This window comes from Furipterus horrens, unplaced genomic scaffold, assembly GCF_987537825.1.
Source record: "Furipterus horrens unplaced genomic scaffold, mFurHor1.1.pri manual_scaffold_11, whole genome shotgun sequence".
NCBI classification, from domain to species: Eukaryota; Metazoa; Chordata; class Mammalia; order Chiroptera; family Furipteridae; genus Furipterus; species Furipterus horrens.
Window position 1 is genome coordinate 68725638 of NW_028327181.1, and position 19553 is coordinate 68745190.

Here is a 19553-nt window from a genome sequence, read left to right on the forward strand (position 1 = left end):
TAAAATATCATGCTATAATTTACTTTCAAATGGTTCTAGGAAAAAAGTCTACATAATTTTATATACATACACATGTATATATACATACACAGATACATACATGTAGAGAGAAACAGAAAGCAAATATGACAAATATTAACTGTTAAGTCTAAGTGGAGGTATACAGATGTTCAATGTACTATTCTTTCAAATTTTCTGTGGGTTTGAACATTTTAGTAATAAAAAATTGACAGAGGACAAAGCCAAACACTTGGAAGGGACCTCTGAGACATGGTCCACTCCCCTCAGTTTGCAGATGAAGACAAGCTGGCGCAGTGAAACAAGCAGGGGACTGAGCCAGTAGACCTGGGCTGTTTTAATCTCACTTCTGCCACTATAGTGATGAGACACCTTAAGGCAAGATTTATATTTCAGAGTCCCTTTTACACACCGGTAAAAGGAGTGAATTGGACTTAGTTTACACGTCATCATCTCAGTTAAGCCTCATGAAAGTCTTATGAGGCAGGTATAATTCCTCCTGTTAGGAGGATATTAGGGTTCAGAGAGGTCCATGACCATGGGATGGCAGCAGCGGAGTCAGACTGACTCTGGGTCCAGTACCCCTTCCACAATGTCACAACAAAACGTCCACACCTCCATCAAGTCCTGTAATTCTGAATGAAAAACTCAGCTTATCAGCATGTGGTCTGATCATAAAGCTTGCAAAGAAAAAAGACCCAAATGTTTTAAAGGCAAGTGTTTACAGCACATATACAGGGATGCGCAAAAGTAGGTTTAGAGTTATTCGTATGAAAAATAATACAATAATTAATAAATAAATGTTTTGTGTACTCACAACTATAAAACTACTTTTGCCCACCTCTGTATATTATATGTGGGAGGAAGTCAGGAAATAGCAAGAAATAAGGCTCTGTAGTGAGTGGGGGTTTGAGGTTCTGAAATTTTATCTGATCTTCAGAGGAAATAATGTTAAAGAAGTTAGGTTTTATATTCCAGTTTTTTTTTCCAAAAAGATGATGTCCATCCATCTGCTACTATGACTAAAGGATATGAACTATATGTACTAGTGGGATCCCTTGCACTTGGCTCAATCTAAAGGAATACTCTGATTACTGCATGAAGTATCAATGAGGCATTAAACTTTACCGTAAGTTTTCCAGCTCACTTTCTTCCAGTGGTGCTTCAGGGTTCCAATAAATAAATAAATAAATAAAATAAAAAGTGAGGTTCTGATTTTCCTGAAAACTTGAGTAAATAGAGATATCTTAGAGCTATAAAATTGCTGTGAATATTTTTTACCTAATAATCTAGATTTGATTGATATAAAGAAGTAAATAGTTTAAAACTACTACCAACCTTTGTGGCGGATATAAGGCTTTATTTGGTTCCAGACTTTGGTCAGCAGGCTGAGTTTCAAACGGTTATAAGGTGAATTTGATACTAAATTTGCAAGGCACTGCAAAGCACAAGAGTAGTTTGTCAATAGGCCTGATTAAACCCAAACACAGACAAAATTTTAAAATGAAAAGTCTTCACACTTATTTGAAAATCATTTTTTTCCTTTACTGTCTTTTTTTTTTTTGGCAGGGGGAGCACTTGTTTTCTCATTGGAACAACTTAAAACTACAAATAAAGGAGTATTTTTAGTAAATCATTTACTTGGATATACAGAGATGGTAGGTAAGATCAAACAAGTAGGTACAAACAGGGTATCTTTAAATAAAATTACTACTTAGTTATATTCTTAAGTTACTTTTCAGCAATGTAAAAAATACAAAATTGAAAGCGATAACTTGGCACATTTACCTTAATTATCTGAGTAAGGGTCTGTGAGGATGACTCCGCCACCAAAGCTAACAGAAGACATCTGTGCAACTCTCTGATGCTGGAAGCAATCATTACAGAGAAGGGCGTAAAAGCCCTTCTGTGGTCACTGGTGTCTTCGGCAACAGAAAGAAACTGCTTTGAGCCTTCCAAGATGGCAGATAAAACTTGCAGAGCACAGGCACGTGTCTGAAATTTCAGGATGATTCATTTCAGTTAGTTAAAAAACAGGAGTTGAGTCCCCTTCTTCCTATTTATGTTTTTAATTTTCAAAGTTTTTAGGACCTTTGTATTTAGAATAAAGGCAATGGGATTATCTATCAAGTCCTAAAAGTAGCCATGAAGTAAGCCACTTGCACCCCACACTTAAAAAAAAAAAAACCTTGAGAGCAATGGGGGAAAGATGGGACAACTGTAATAGAACAACAATAAAAAAAAATGGGAAAAAAAAAAAAAAACTTGAGTCATTTAGGTTTTCTTACAGTAAGGAATAAGTCTAAGTCAAAGAAAAAAAAATACCATTGAATATAACCTTATGGATGGAAAGGAAATTAGTACCTTGGTCAATGAACGGCTAGGTCTCTTAGGAAGAATGTCACTGCATCAATATATTTTATTTATAAAGTTAGAAGATTACTTTCAACTGATACTGTCATGACTTTGCAGCATTCAAAGTCAGAAAAAAAAAGAAAAGAAAGAAAAGAAAGCCAATTTAACCAAAATGAAATGTAAGGTGACAAATGCAGGACTAGAAATATGAAATAATACTGTACCTTCTTTAGCCTGCTCACTCAAAAATGCCAATTAAACACTTTCTGCCAGATTTTTTTAAAAGCAGAAAACCAACATCATAATTCTAGGATCTAATCTAAATATTCATGCAATACGAAACATATCTGAATTTGGTGGTAAAAGGCTTTCCAGGAAATCTGCAACTATATTGTCTCCAAGTAACCAAGGAATAAATCATTTCTGCATGCCTTTTATAGAGTGGAATCATAAACAAAAAACTAAGAGTTATTGCTTTGAGAACAAATTTGTAGTATAACAGTATGACTCTTTTGAATTAAGCACAATCACTTAAGTCAGGAAGTTGATAATGTACTAGGAAACTGGGGGGTTGGGGGGCGATCGAGAGAGAGATCGTGCTCCAGAGGATCCAAGAACTTAGATTGGAGGCTGGTAACTTCTATGGTAAAGGACCAGTCGCACATATTTCGTATTTTAGACTTTGTAGACCACAGAGTCTCTGGAGCAGCTGCTCAACTCGGCCAAGGTAGCACAGATTCTACATAAAGGAAAAAAATGTGACAATGTCCCAATAAAATTTTCCTTATGGACAATGAAAGCAGAATTTCATATAACTTTCGTAGGTCATGAACTATTATTCTTACTTTGATTTTTAAAAACCATTTAAAAGCATAAAAACCATTCTTAGCTCATGTGTCAGACAAAAACAGGCAATAGGTCAGATGTGGCCCACAGGCCATAGTTCACCAACCCTTGATTAGACTGGTCAGAACTGAAAAAGATACATGTCATGCAAAACTTCCATTTCTTTAGAAGGCAATTTAAAAAAAATCACAATTCCAACAGCTCACAAACCAACTGAAAGTAAAAAACAAGTTGTGGAAAGAAATGAACTGATGTTCAAAAATTAAAAATCATCAGTTCAATCAACTTTGGTACTCTAAAAGGGAAAAAGTACCTATGACAATCATAGATGAAAACCAAACTAATGTCATTGAAATTGGTTATTTTTCACCACTGAAATATAAAATCTATATAGAAATGTGATACTATATCAAATTATACTTCTCATTGTTAATTTAATTTTTTAAGCCATGCTTAATATATCTTTTGTTGTAAAAATGCTATTTATGACCTTGAATCTGGTTCAAGTTCTGCTTCATTTATTCTTATATCAATATTTAATATACTGTTTACAGTTCTAAACAGCACTTTCAGCAGAAATTACTGATGTGCAAGCATTAGTGGTACAGCTCTCCAGAGAGCTCATCTCATTACGTTTTTATCATCTGAGTATTTGCAATGATGGATGAAAGACGATTCAATCTCATAAACATCAGTGTGCTCAGTTTCACTGAAAGGTAGTTTCACCGCCTTGGGCATGAAGGCTTTTTCAAAGGTAAAGAAACAGGAAAGGACTTTTCATTTTCTGCTACTTAAGAATATAGCAGAAACGTCTGCTGAGGTGGCTCAGTCTATCCTTATTTTTTCCTTTTTTATGTATGTTTGATCTCAGAATAGTTCTGGGAGGGTGATGAAGAAGTCACTGCTGGGAGTGGGTACCATGGAGGTTTCAATATAGGGCACCTGGCTGTTCCATTCTTTGGCTTTGTCCAAGTACTAATTTTTCTTCATATATGTTTGGGGTTAATTTCATTGGGTCACATTCCCAAAGTTGGTTGCTTTTAGGTGGAGGCATTTGAACATTGTGTCCGAGCTGCTAGATTTGGAGACACCCAAGCAAAGGCCTTGTGCTCTTGGCTGACCATATAAGAGAAAACCTGATTACCTACCATTCTATGGCAGTTAAATTTTTCAACCCTTTATTTTCTTTCCTGGTTATGCTACCAATTATCTAGATTTTGATTCATTTTCCACATTTCATAGCTCTCTAAAAGAGAAATAAATAATCTTCATGGAATTTGAAAATCAGGATAATTCTTAAAGGAAACAAAAGGAATGGTTGCCTTATAGTTTGTTCCTTAGATCGAGTCTTGTTGCTAAATCTACATATTCTACCTTTGTAACAGCCAAAGAAATCATATGGAAGAAATTCTTAAATTAGTTGCATTATTTTACTGATTGCTCTGTGTTGTCTAGAAACAGGATGTGCTTTCTGAAGCACATTTCCAACATGTAAACATGTGACAATTTCCTAAATTGCCAAATCTTAAAGGAAATCTCTGTTTTCTCCTTCCCAATGAACCATCCTAGAAGCTCACATTTCAATTTCCTGAAAGCAATCTCTGTCACTGTTGGTGTCCTGAATGGAAGAGGCATCTTTCCATCTGTCCAAGGTTCTTTGGAAAATTTCTCAGCATATCAGTGAAAATTATTCTTCTAGCTGCATCTACCACAGGTCATATCAGAGCTGCCACGAACTCAAACTATTATCACTGTGCACTTCAATGACAAGATACACTATTGTCATGTTTCACCCTGGCTAAGAGAAACTTCAATCATCCAACTCTATACTCAATGAGCACCTGAGAAGATGACCTCACAGCCTTTACATATGACTGTGCCTTTTAATCTAGCTCCGATTAATCCAGAATGCTGTTCCATTCCAGTTACATAAGTAGTACTTTTAAGTTTTTGCACATAACTTCCTAGAAGTCTTTTTCAGAAGTGTCTCCCATTGGCATCTTCTACCAGAACACTGTCTTCTAGCATGTGTCTTGGTGAACAATTAATTACACTATGGAGAGTTTGCAGAGGTGTGCTCCAAGTCTCACTGTGTACAATAATAACCACCACACTTATTTACACCCTTATAAACTTAATATCTGCTAAAAATATTGAGTGTAATCATGTCACTTGTCATTACTTTGAACTGATTACTTTTAATCATTATTTTGATCTTTTACAAATCCTCTTTAAGAATGATGCTGGTTTTCCATCTCCAGGACCTTAACGAGGCTTTTGTGCTGGACTTACAACTCCCAGAAGAAAGTTCTGTATTTTGTTTACTCATCGTATTTCTTGCATTCATTGAAGTTAAACAGCAAGACCATATCTAAGAGATACCCAAATCAAAGAGGACCACTTTGAAATATGTAAAATTTCCCATGGCACTCTAATTCAAATGTAAATTTTTTTTTTTTTAAGAGAGAGGGGAAGGTAGAAAGAGTGAGGGAGAGAAACATTGATGTGAGAGAGAAACATCAATTGTTTGCCTTCTGTATGCACCCCGGCTAAGGACCGAACCCACAACCCAGGCATGTGCCCTAACTGGGAATTGAACCAATGACCTTACGGTTTGCAGGATGATGCCCAACCAACTGAGCCACACCAGCTAAGGCTCAAATGTAGATATTTTAAAAACAGAAAGATAGAAACATCATGAAAATTATTTCAATCTACTTTGATCGGGTATGATCTCATAACCTCTCTGTAGTCATATCCCCATCTCACATGTCCCACATCCCCTTAGTGATAGTGCAGGAGGTTTACTTGGCTTGCTACTTGCTCTACAGCACCATCTCCTTGGCTGCTTATGGCAGCTACCCTCAGCTGGAGGGTCTTTAAATATAAATTTAAGACGTGTATGTGTGTATAATTTTAACCTCTACAGCAGTTCTCCTTTCAATTACTGGAATGGCTTCATTACTAATTTATTTGTCATCATTCATTTTCTCTTTTTCTCCCAGGTTCATTCACTATTGATTCAGTTAATTTGAACATTTCTACTTGTTTAAATACTTAGGATATTGGGTATGTGAAATACCCTACAAAGCATGTTTTGTGTATGGGTATAACTGAGGCTAGTTTATTTTTCTTCACCCTGTAAAAGCTTTTGAAGGGTCATTTAGAAGTTTTCTTATATGGTAATTAGCTATTTAAGGAGATAATCATCGGTAGTTCCAGTGGATTGTGAATTGCTAGCCCTCCTCCTTATTTTCAAGGTAAAATCTTAAAAAATAGGAAAAGGAATAATACCACTGGCTTAATCAAAGCTATTCACTTTGAGAGGGTAGTTAGTAACCTGAGGACACCCAGATGCCACTCAGCATCACTTTTAATGTTCATTATCATAAGGGGAATCTACACAGCAGACTATTTTCCTTAGTTGGGTAAGAGTCTAACTTCTGGAGAGGAGTTAATATATCCAAGAAGAGCTGAATACATGATCAGCCATAGACACTTACCCTGCTGCAGTTACCCATGACTGCCAAGTTATTTTTCTTTTTAAAATTCTCATTAAACTATGTAAATATTTATTATACATGAGCTGAAAAATATGGAAAAGTTTAAAGAAATAAAATCATATTTGGGATCACATAATTCTATATTCGGTACTTTCATCAAACATCATAAGCACTTTTCTAAACCTTACATGGCCTTCATAACCATTATGTACATCATAACCAGTATGATAGTCCACTGAGTATTTAAGGCAGTTTTAATTTTTTCCTATCACAAATACCATGGCCATCAACATTTTCATAAAAGAGAGAAAAGCAAAGCTGCTTCAGTGCAGCTCAAAGGGGATCTGAGGCAGTAACTCCTGCTCAAGCTTCGAGCAGGCCCCGGGGCAGAGGGCTCTCCCGAAGCCTGTATCCACATAAGCCCACTTCCTAGTCTCCCGTCCATCGAGTGGGCCTCAAGTCAGGGCCTGGGTTGGTATGAGTGAGGGTTGTGTTCAGATAAGACTGGATAAGGCAGAGAAAACAACAGACTTTTAAGATTTTTCTTCCCAGCATTAACACTTAGAATCCAAATTCTCCTACCTTTGGGGAAGGATCTTTTAATATAAGAGTCATCAAGGAGACAGACTGTGGGCTTCCAAGCTCAGGTGTATCAGAAACAAAAGCTGACCAGTAGCCATAAAGAACTTTTTTTTCTACTGATTTTATAGTAGAAAGAAAACAAGCTAATGCTCCTTGGCGAACTTTGGCTTGGTAAGACCTTTAATAACCAAGATAAAAAAGAAAAATGTCTTTTAATAGTTTTTTAAAAAATATAAGCATGGAATACTATTTATTCCAGGTAACTCAAATTACACATTGAGAAATTCAACATTCTAAGTCCTAACAATGCCAACATGGTATTAAAAATTATTTTTCAAAACATAACTAAAACATGTTAAAGCAATTTGTTTATATAACACGTTAATAAAGTCCAACAATTAAGAAAGCAAGTAGAGAGAAAATAAGAGGGCAGCATGTTCATGTTAAGAAACTAGTGTCAGATATGAGACACTGCAGAGTACCCACACGTATGTGCCAGACACTGTGTGGCACACATAAACCAACCCCCACCACTGACGAGCTTATTACCGGCAGAGACGTAGTTGAAGAGATAACTATAACACATTATTATTGACACTAACGCAGAGATAAGTAAAAGGGTTACACAGCAGAGGTACCTAAGCCAGAGTGGGGGTAGAGGGGGCTCCGAAAAGTCTTCTCAGAGGATATGACTGTTGAGTAGTAGTTAACAAGCCATAAAAAAAAAAAAAAAAGTGAAAGGATATCCCAGGCACAGAAACCACATGTGCAAAGGCAGATCAAGAGAATGAGGTAAAATGCAGAGTAATGCAAAGTCCCACATAAATGCAAATCTTCAAGTTAAATCACATGCAGCAGTCAGTATTTTAAGCAAACTTATAACAACTTACATGCAAGGCATAAAAATATAACAAAATACTACTACCTCATTTTACTCTGCATGCCTCCTTCAGCATCAGAATAGTCTGACTCACTACTGCTGACCCTTTTCCAAATGGAAGAACTGAAGGGTGAGGAGACTCCATCTTTTCCTGCAGCTCCACTTCCATCTAATGGCAAACTCTGGACACCCAGGGAGGAGGGAGGCTGAGTGTTCCCTTCATGCAGGGACACTCTGCCCAAGCCAGCGACCGGGGCTGCTTCTCTTTCACCACTGGGTTCCTCCTCCTCCTCCTCTCCTTGCTGGATTTTCTTTGGTTTCATTTTTGATTTTTTCTTTTTATTCTGATGGTAGGAGCAAATGAAAACACATATCTGATAGCAATTTCAAAACAGCTTCTAATTGATCATTGATACTTTCTCGTTTGTTAATTACCAAGTATGTTCCCAATGTGTAGCTGAAAGAAGTGAAAAAAAAGTGGCACTTACTTAATACCCTGTATGCCAGTCACTATGCTAAGTGCTTACACATACCTGATAGGATTATGAGAAGCAAGGTATGAAAAATGTGGGACAGAGCAACACTTGTGGCCTGGGTTTAAATTTCATCTCTGTGACACTGGGCAAATCATTTAGCCTCTATGAGTTTGGTCTTCACCATCTGCTGAGTATAAGGCTAATTAATACCACCTACCTCGCACAGTGTTTGTAAAAGCATTCGGCCTTCTCAACTAGAGTCCTGCAAGAGAATTAAGGTCTATAGAAAATGACTTGAGTGACTATTTTCTCAGTTCTCCCAAATAAGATACATAGTTAGTACCATTCTAGATATATAGATGATGTTAATCCATTAGATACAATGCATGTTTTAGGGCTTTAGAGCTTTGTAGGTGTAGGTATTAAGTAAAAGCCAGTTTCTTTTTTCCTACTTTCTTTCTGACATCCAAAAATCTTTGGAATCTGTGCCCTCCTCCGCATTCTCAAGGTCCCTGACCTTGGGGAAGAAGGTCCTCATCAGTTCTACCTTAGATTATTAATGTGGCTCCACACTCATACCCTTTCACTTGTTATCAGTGATTTTTCGAAAATGCAAATCTTATCATCTTATTCTGCTAAGTAAGATTCTTCAATGAATCTCCACCTCTTATACGATAAAAGTCCAAATTCCTTAGTATACTATATAAGACCCTTATGATTTGGCCTCTGCTACAGACTTGTCCCACCCCTCCCTTCTGCACACCTGACACTACACCGACTAGTTAACAACGGGCTGTACTCACACTCATTCTCTATATTTATGCAGCTTTTGGTCCTTCAAAATAAAATCATTCCTTTTCTGTACTACCACTCATTCTTGAGTCTCAGTTTAGCCACATCTTTACAAAGCCTTCTTACTCCTCAGTTTGACTGGGTGCCCTGAATGTGTTCCCAAAGTACTGTGAATATGCTGCTGAAAGAAATCACAATATTGCATTGTAGTTGTTTATCCATTTTTGCCTTCTTCCCCTCAAGCTCCTAAAAACAATCTGTATCTTTAATGCTTAGTATAATGTCTGGCCTATCGCAGATGTACGGTAAATACTGAATAGATGGATGAGCTAAATAATTCTTAATTATAAGCATTTTTATCAGATATTACATTTCTAGATATAACTCCTTGGTCATATATCTTATATTCTAGGTTCTCCAACAGAAACATGAGGGAGATGGCAGCTATCTGGAAGGGCTGGGAAATCTGGTGAATATAAGGAGGGTGAAGATAGTGAGTTGACTCATAGTTGGGTTCTAATGGTCCAGAGGTTGGCAAGTTACAGTCCTAAGGCCAAATCCAGCCTAGCACACAGCCTGTTTCTGTAAAGTTTTACTGGAATGCAGCCACACCCATTCACTAATAAAATGTCTATGGATGCTTTTGCACTAGGACATCAGAACTGGCAGCTGCAACTGAGACCTAAAATATGCACTGGCTAGCCTTTCACAGAAGAAGTCTGTTGATTTGTGATCTTGAGCACTTGAGAGACGAGGACGCTTGGCTTTGGGTGTAAAGTGAATGCCCATTTTTATAGCTGTTATACTGACTAGGTATCTTAGAAGTGTAAGATGCTCTGACTGGTATTTTCCGCAGTGTGGTGAATTTAAATTCACTACGTTAAAACTCCTAAACTGAATCAAATTCAAGGTGAGCCTTTGGCGTAGTAGTGATGCAAATCATAGAAAACACATAGCAAGCAATTAAAAACAATCCGCCACTTAAATCTAAATAGACATAAGCATACCGCAGTTGGTCGAGATGCGCTGGATTCTGATAGCTGTGATTTGATAGGCGGTCGCCCATCATACTGAGGAAGCAGAGTGGGGTATAACACCGCGGGCATCTCTATGTTTATTCCAGGGAGTCCATAAAACATGCATTTCTAGTGATGATGATTAAGAAAATGCACAGAAAATGTAAGTCAAAAACCAGAATTATTCATTATGTTCTGGATCACATAACAGATTAATGTTTAGAAGCTTATTAAGCAACTAAAAATGGGACAGAAGATAGATAGCTTGTAGGACTTAACGAAGAGTTTAACCTCATCCAGTTGGGTCAGATCAGGTTAGATTTGATTTTAGTTTACTTATTATTTTTATTTATTAATTTTATAATTTATCCAGTTATATCTAATTATTTTATCTAAATGTAATTTTTTAAATTTAGCTTATCCATATCCACACCTAGATATCTATCTCCCTGACTATCTGGGAGTAGGGGAGATGGCACAGGGGAAAAATTAAAATTTCAGTCATGATAAAGCTAAGTTTTCATACATGGCTTTAATCTGAGGCCAGCACAAAGCTTCTTATTATTTTCTGAAGACAGTTGGGTCCCCAGAGAGGCTGACATGACTTTCCCACTGATTGGCAGGCTCAGAAGCCAAAGGATGGCCTGCCTACTAAATGGAGGTGAGAGCCAAGGAGAAGCCCTGGCTCTTCTTTCAAACATAAAGAGGTTCAAGATCATCTAAAATTAAATTATCTACAGATCATACCCATTCCCTTCCTAAATTAAGGTAAACAGATTAAATTATGGAATTTTGATACATTTACTAAAGCAAGGCTTATTATTTTCAGTTCTTAATTTTAAGTATGTTTGAAGATGAGCATTTTATTCTTCTCTCTTAAGATGTAAGACCCTAAAGCTAGCCTTGGATTGATTAAGTGGTCCTTATACCTGGGGTTTAAATAGGAAAGACACTAACCACAATGAGGATGTGGGTTTAAACAGACAATGTCTTACCTTTAGCACACCTAGGAGAGCTCCAAGTTCATCAGTCTGTGCCAGTTTCATCTTCCCACCATTCAGAAGAGACTGTATACCTTTTAATGCATTTTGTAACAACTAGGGGGGAAAAAGGAGACCAAGTTAAGAGGTAAATGAGATATGGTTGTCCAGGGATCAGCTTTCTAGCACCACTTAGAATGGAGGAGAAAATGTCTCTAGATGATGAATAAACCTTTAGACAGAGAGGGGGAAAAAACCAAAAATGAAAATGGAAAAAAGAAAAAAAATCCAGGGAAGAAATGTGATGAACTAATTATTTTCCAGAAGAACAGAGTGCTCTTATTGAATAAGAGGGGTCTTATCGTACATGTCTATAAACCAGCATGTATAAATGGTGAGTAAGAACAAAAAGAAGACATGTTCGGTGGAAAGAATGTGATAGGAATGAAAAAGTGGCAGCAGAGGTCAGAAGTGGAAAATCTAGAATGCAGCAATCTCAGCAGCTCTTAAAGGCAAAGAAATGAAACGTGGGAACAGGTTTCTGGAGGACAATTCCGATCAAGATTGATTTTTTGAGCCGGTAACTCATTTCCAGAATTCTGTCCTTAAGAAACACTCCTCACATGGAGAGGATGTAAATTGCAGCCTTGTTTGAAATAGTAAAAACATTGAAAAAACTTCCATTTCCATAAATTATGACAATGCTTATATAAGAAGCTAACCCTCTGCTACATGTAAAAGTCAACAGTAAGAATGACAAGCACTTTAAATGCTTTATTTCATATACTCCTCATAGGACCCTTTGCCCCATTTCACAGATGAGGAACACGGAGGCTCAAAAAGTTAAGTAATTTGCCCAAGGTCTGCCAGCGAGAGAAAGCATGAGGTACAGGAATAGGTAATGAAAAGAGGTCCAAGAGATATTAACCTTAAAAAGGAGAAAAGTGGCAAAACTACATATTTAATATGATCATTTACATATAGAAAAAAATCTGGGGGCATGCAGAACAATTTGTTCCCAAGTGGTTGTATCTGAGCAGAGGACTATAAGGAACTTCACCATCTAAAGTCTGTAATTTTTGAAATGTGCCACTCAGAATTTAAAATACTTGAACTATCATATTTATATCATATTTTTAAAAAACATTTTATTTATTTATTTTTAGAGAGAGGGGAATGGAGGGAGAAAGAGAGGGAGGGAAACACTGATCGGCTGCCTCTTGAACACTCCTAACCAGGGACCCAGCCTATAACTCAGGCATGTGCCCTGACTGGGAATTGAACCAGCAACCTTTCAGTTTGTGGGACAACACCCAACTCACTAAGCCACACCAGTCAGAGCTGCATCATATTTTTTTAAAAAGAAATAAAATACTGTATATATTGTGGAATCCACTCTTTATTTCCATCTAAGAGATAGTCACTAGTCTGAAACTGTATTGTTTTTTCAGTCAGGAGGGGGAAAAATAGTTTTCTTTAAAAACCTGGAGTTGTAAAACAAAACAACAGCAAACAAAAAAAAACAAACCAATTTCTTGTAATTTAAACTTGAAAGATATGATTTCAGTCTTTTTATTTATTAATTAAAATATTTTACTGTTGTTCTATTACAGTTGTCCCCATTTTTCCCCCTTTGCCCTCCCCTGCCCCACCTACCCCCACGCCCACAGCCAATACCCACCCTGCTGTCCATGTCTGTGGGTCATTAATACATGTTCCTTGACTAGTCCCTTCCCCTTTTCAGTCTTTTTAGGTTACCAGCATTCCACTAATGCCTGTATCTCTAGATTAAACTAATACAGCCACCAAATCAAACTCTTCGGTAACAGCTTCTGTTCCACTGCTGCTTCTAGACACATCCGTAACGTTCACAAGATTAGTGGTAGTTCCACCTACCATGCAAAACGTGATATCATCCATATCAGATGATTTTGGAGACTGTAAAGTGGTCAAGAAAGCTTGGAAGCAGATATTCTGGTAGGGCTCCTCCAGGTACGGCTGTCCGGGCACACTAAAGCACACACAGAGAAAGCAACTCAAACTCAGTCTCCTTTGAAATGGGGCTTGCAAAAGAGTAAGAGTTGAAAGCAGCAATAATATAGACTAATGGCAGCAATAATATAGACTAATGGAGTTGGAATATGCCCTTGGATGAAACTGTATTATGGAAGACCTGTGCACTTCGGTTAATTAATGCTGTGGGACAGGCCCAAGACTGAAGTGAATAAGAAGAATGATTTGCACAGGGAAGTTACAGAAGTTTGTAGTGGAAGAAGTATGGGGAAAAATCGTATTTAGTTCTGCAAAGGACATGATGCAGACAGGTCCTGTCAAGTCGGAATCACGTAGCTAGACCTGCTTTCCTGGTCACGGGACAACACGGCAATGGAGACAAAATGTCATGCCTCAGTTGGAATCTGCGCTGCTCATTTTCTACTGCAGGAATCTACAAGTGGGCAGCTGAGATGGGTTCTGTTTTCTTAGAAGGAATTGGCCTTGACAGGCAAATCTCATCAAAGCTTCAATTCATATGAATATACCCTTCTAAAAGACTGAATAAGGTCAGAATTTATATCAGCAGGAAACAAAACCTTGACATACTGCACATATATCACATTACTATATTTAGGGATAAGGTCCTAGTCTATTTTTCCTTCATTTCTTTACAAGCAATATGAAAATTAAAAATAAACAAAATAAGATGATATTATTAGCAAAGAACAGTAGGTTATTTTTCTAAGTTGGCTCTGGCTTCAGACAGATTGAACCACCTACAAAGGGCCCACGAGAGGCCCCATATTATTACAACTAGGAAATCTGATTGGATCCACATACCTGAGACATAAGTTTGCCATACAATGTACTGCAGCTCTCCTAACTTCAGGGTCAGACTGAGCCAAGTCACTCAACTTCACCAAGAGTCCACTCTTGCCTAATAAGTCTGGGAGGTACTAAAACAAAATAACGGCCAATATTGGTCAAAAAACTGCTTTTGAAAAATACTACTCTTTAAACAGATTTTTTTTTTTTTACTAAAGGGCAGTTAAACACCAAAAAACTAGCTTCTCGGGACATCTTTCAGATGGGCATGCAAGGATATGCCAAAAGACAACAGTAAGGGCCATCGCTCCTAGCCTAGGGAGTGGCAAAAGGATTTAGTCTTGGCTGCATAGCTGAAGGGTAATGATAACAGATAATAAAGGTTAATACTAATGAAGTGCCAAGCACTTTACAAGTACTGTCTCACTTCATCCTCAGAACTGTTTCACACATGAAGAAATGAGCCTCAGAGTGGTTGAGTAAGGGCTGCTCAGACACATCTAATGGATGGCAGGACAGAAACCTAAACAAAGGCCTGTTGGTTCTGAACCTGTGCCCCTAACCCTTCACAAAACAAAAACAAAAACAAACAAACAAAAACAACCTGGAACACAGTTTAAACTACCTTTTGACATTTTGAGCTATTGCCATAAACCAGAGCTGCCAGGGCTTGAAGAATTTTCACGTGTGTCCAGGAACTGCACTGCTGAAGAGCAGAAATCATATACGTCAACAGGAAATTCAGGTTCTGTTCATCAACAATCACCTATAGGTAGAGGAAAAAATACATATGACCAAATTCAAAAAAGTTTTTAATCCTTTTCAGACATGTATGCTCATCCAAATTAAGCTATGTAAGAGACAGAGAGTGCGATGTGTCCATCTTTCTTGTGTCAAAAAGATTAGCTCTTAAGGCCTTGAAAGTTTGATCAAGACAGAGCCTTCTTGCCTCAGGGCCTTGCTCACTTCTTCCCCTTTACTCCCTCCACTCAAAGTAGGTCCTGACAAATTTCCTTTAACTTTTCCTTGAACTAACCGGACATTGGCAGCTGTAAATATATAGATAGGTAAGACTCAATCGTTGAAATTTCTTAATTCAACTAAATTGCCTTATATATAATAAATGCTCAACAAATAAACTGTGAGTAAATATCTATTAAATAGCTACTATATTTCCACCACAATGTGGTGAATACAATAGGAAGAGATGGCATATGCCTGTCCTCAGGTCATTTATAATCTTGTTGGGACAAAGTAGGCTAATCCAAATATCACCTCACAGACAACTGAGATAAACTGTCATCAAATGCTAGAGACTTGGTTAAGGGCTGTAGATGCCATAGGCAATTAGAAACTATTCCCACTGCCAGTGTGACAAAGATGATATACCTGAGAACAGTAAGTATTTGGAAGTTATCACATCAGTCTGAAAAATTCTAAACTTGAAAACAGCCTTATTCCATTTAAGAAGTCACATGCAGCAGACACTGTTAGTAGCCTACAGACATTCACTTCCTCTTTTTTTGTTGGAAGAGTAATTTTGTCTGGGTGCTCATCTCTCCCACATGAGACCTGAAGGTAAATCCTAATTAGTCTAATAAGAGAGTGGTTCTCTACCAGGGGCAATCTTGTTCCCACAGGAACATGTGGCAATGTCTGTAGACATCTGTGACTATCACATGCGGAAGGATGCTACTGGCATCTAGTATGTAGAGGCCAAGGATTCAGCTAAATATCCTACAATACACAGGATAGTCCTTCACAACAACAAACGATCTAATCCAAAATTTCGGTAGTACCAAGGTTGAGAAACTGTGATGTTAGGGTTGAGCTTCACCCTGTAATCATCTAGGGAGCTTAAGCCATCCAGGTGATTCTAATGTGCAGTCAAGGTTGATACTCCCATTTAAGCCACTTGTGGTCATTAGCATTCCCTGATCAAAATGATGTAGAGGAGTTCTCATAAGTCTCCCCAGCCAAATATCACGGGAGGTCTGCTGGAGTGTCTGTGGGACAAATTTCCCCATTCTTCAATTAAAAAGACACAGAAATAAACATTCTTCTGCTTCTGCTTGGTGTTATTTCTTTAGCATAGGATGCCGGGAATTGAAGCAGCCATCTTATGACTGTGAGAGACGCTGGCTAAGGATAACTCACATACTGCGGGTGGAAAGACGCCAGTAATCCTCTTGTTTCTAAGTGCCCTTACAGCTGCCTCCCTCAGGGCATCATTCAAACAAACAAACAAAAAAACCTGTTCAGCTACTCTGGGCTGGCTATTCTGTTTCTTGCAGCCAACAGCACCCTAAATTACACAATGCTAATTGATAAGTTTTGCGTGGTATAGTTGACATTCTCAAAATATCTAAATCAATAAAGTTATTGGTGAAAATTAAAAATGTGTCTTTTATTTTATGAAAAAGACTAAACAGACTTTTTGGCCAACTCAATATTTCAAAGGTACTTAGTTATTCTCAAAGTTCATAATCTGAATTCTAAAGTTTCATAAATGATTACCTGTAATGTGTTAAGTAAATGGTGGGTAAGCTGAGACACTTTGCTGACAAGATGATTCTGATTAAGAGGCACCAGTCGACAAGCCTGGACAAGAAGAGTACTGACAACCTACGAGAAACAAAAAAGAACAATGAAAAAGTGATATACTTATTAGTCACGTGAAGACCCTCCTCTCTCCCCCCAAAACCATTGGCAAATAGGAAAATAAAGTGACTATTAACACTCAAAATGGGGAAAGATGAAATTTGAGGCAGAGAGTAGGAAATGACATCACAAAAATAGGATGTGCTAAAAAAGAAGGAAAAGAATCAATATGGTTTTTGACAGGCTAAAGACTCCAGAGTCTCTCTATACAGGTAGAAGGGGTATACTTAAATAACCAAAGAGAGGCTTCCATAATATAAAAGCACACACTTAAGTTAAAAATGCCAGAAAGTAGCAAACCAGATTTTCAACACCACTGGGAAAATCAGAAATGATGCTTGTATGAATTTAATGTAAAAATTAGGGAATTCTAAAAAAAAAAAATTGCACTATTCATTCATCCACTGATGTTTATTGAAATAAAAAGGGTCTGAGAACCTACTATGTGCTAGATAGTAAGCTAGCTCTTTGTGCTCCAAAGGTAAACAAACAATATTTCTGAACTCAAAAAGTTCACAATCTAATGAGGGAAACGAAATACTCACAAATACTTAAAGTGAATTAAGTGCTAAAAGGATTAAGTACAAACCCTGGGGAAATAGCAATTAGGGAGGTCTTGTGGAATTGATTTTTAAGCAGAATCGGGAATGATTTGAAGGATGAGTAAAAATCTATAGACAGACAAGGCACTGAAAGGCATTGCAAACAAAGGGAATGGAATGTGCCCTGGCCGGTGTGGCTCAGTTGGTTGGAGTTTCGTCCTGTAACCAAAAGGTTGAGGGTTCATTTCCTGGTCAGGGCACATACCTAGGTTGCAGATTCAATCCCTGATTCAGGAGGCAACCAACTAATGCTTCTTTCTCGCATCAATGTTTCTCTCTTTCCCTTCCTCTTTCTCTAAAAAAGCAATGAAAAAAATGTCCTCGAGTGAGGATTAAAAAAAAAAAGTTTATAAAGCGAATAAAGTGCAAAGACTTAGAATACTAGTGAAGTAAAACACCAGTAGGTGCTTAAGGAACAGTAAGTTATAAGTGATTGCACAGAGAGCGCAAAAGGAGGAGTTACAGAATGGGAAACTGGACAGGCACTTATTTTTGATGCAAAAATATCAAATTATACAAATAAAAAGTCTCCAACTACTCCTTGATTCCACTGTGTTCCTTGGTGACACAAACTATTATTCTGTTGTGAACTCTTTGTACCTATAAATGTACATAAGTTTTCAACCCCCCCACCCTATATTGGTCTTGTACTGTACAAACTGTTCTGTAACTTGCTTTGACCATTTACCAATATGTATGGAAGATCCTCCAAATCAAAGTTTTACTACTATAATCAGATTTCTTCCCCAATTAGAAAGGATCGCTCTGGCAATAAGCAAAGGAAGGTTTGGAGACGAGCTAGACTGGAAGCAGGCAGTAAGAGAAGACTAGTGGAAAAGTCCAAGAAAGAGTCATCTGGCCTGAGGGCCCAAGGCATTGACAAAGGGAATAGAGAGGAGGAGATGGTCTGAGATATATTTATGAGCTAGATTGTAAAGAATCCAGACTGGATAGGACCTGGAGGGAAGGAAAGGGAAGAAACAGTCTGTGCCTGTGTGACTTGGCAGACTGTGCATGTGCATCCTTGTGTGTGGAGGGAACAGGACTAGCTGGGGAGGGTGTGTGTATGGAGATAATGCACCCATTCTTAGGGACAGTCAAGTCTGAGGTGCCTGTGAACACCAGAGGCAGTGGTATGATTGGGTCAAGAGCTCAGGGAATTCAGTAAGTGGCATCCAAGAGATGATGTCCATGAATACTATTACTCAAAGTACTTCTAAAGAGGAGGCAGAGTGGGCAGAGCCTAGCGTGAAGGAACAAAAAAGGCAGGGACTTTGTGACAGATTTAGGTTCCAATTCTAGCCCTGCCTTTGCCAGCAACAGGACATTGGATCTTTATGAGCCTATGCGTTTTTATAAGTAAAATAGAGCTAATTATACCCGTGCTCTACAGTTCCTGGAACTGTGCACGGGAAAGCACAATACGTGATCTGTGTACCGTGTACTCAGTATAGTAGCAGTGACTTTTACATACAAAACATTCTGGGTGCCGGAGCGGAGCGGGAAAGGGGTGGGGTGTGTGTGTCTGGAAGGTGGAACCAGAGATGACACACGCGTTGGTAACAGAAGTCAGCAAGTGGGTTTTGAAAGATGCAAGTTTGCACGGCACTTCAGTCTTCCAGATAGAGGAAAGAGAATGTGCCATGGTCGGAAGGGGCAAACCAGCCTGGAACTAAGTAATTCGAAGTCGGGGTGAGAAAAGCCCCGAGAGGCAGGCGGGAGCTACCCGCTAGGGTCCCTGAGGGGTGGGACCGGGGCCAGCAGATGCTCCCGAAGTCCTCTCCGCCGGGCACCCCGCCTACCTCCGGGGCCACGCCGCCGCCCTCGCTGTAGTTCTCGGAGATGAGCTGGTCTAAGAGCAGGTGGATCTCGGTACGGGAAGCGCTGCTGTCATCCGGGCGCATGGCGCAGAGCCTGGCCGACAGGCGGCGGAACGCCGTGCCCTGCTCTTGGGGTGGCGCCCGCGGCACCTCTCCAGGCGACCCGTTCAGCAGGGAGTTAGCTACTTGCACCATCGCCATC

At 38.5% G+C, this 19553-nt stretch overlaps 1 protein-coding gene across 1 annotated transcript in view; it reads right to left on the reverse strand.

Annotated features, from left to right (window-relative positions):
- The window catches only part of LOC149998159 (HEAT repeat-containing protein 6-like), a 32111-nt gene extending 12558 nt beyond the window's left edge, over positions 1 to 19553 (reverse strand). Inside the window, exons 1-12 of the mRNA XM_090257555.1 lie at positions 19334 to 19553; positions 17746 to 17826; positions 16786 to 16893; positions 14894 to 15034; positions 14284 to 14399; positions 13345 to 13459; positions 11464 to 11565; positions 10460 to 10597; positions 8230 to 8528; positions 7305 to 7482; positions 1807 to 2013; positions 1357 to 1456 (exon numbers count right to left, since the gene is read on the reverse strand). Of these exons, the coding sequence (XP_090113681.1) occupies positions 1357 to 1456; positions 1807 to 2013; positions 7305 to 7482; positions 8230 to 8528; positions 10460 to 10597; positions 11464 to 11565; positions 13345 to 13459; positions 14284 to 14399; positions 14894 to 15034; positions 16786 to 16893; positions 17746 to 17826; positions 19334 to 19552 (1804 nt within the window). The 5' untranslated portion in view covers position 19553. The remainder of the gene's footprint in view (positions 1 to 1356; positions 1457 to 1806; positions 2014 to 7304; positions 7483 to 8229; positions 8529 to 10459; positions 10598 to 11463; positions 11566 to 13344; positions 13460 to 14283; positions 14400 to 14893; positions 15035 to 16785; positions 16894 to 17745; positions 17827 to 19333) is intronic.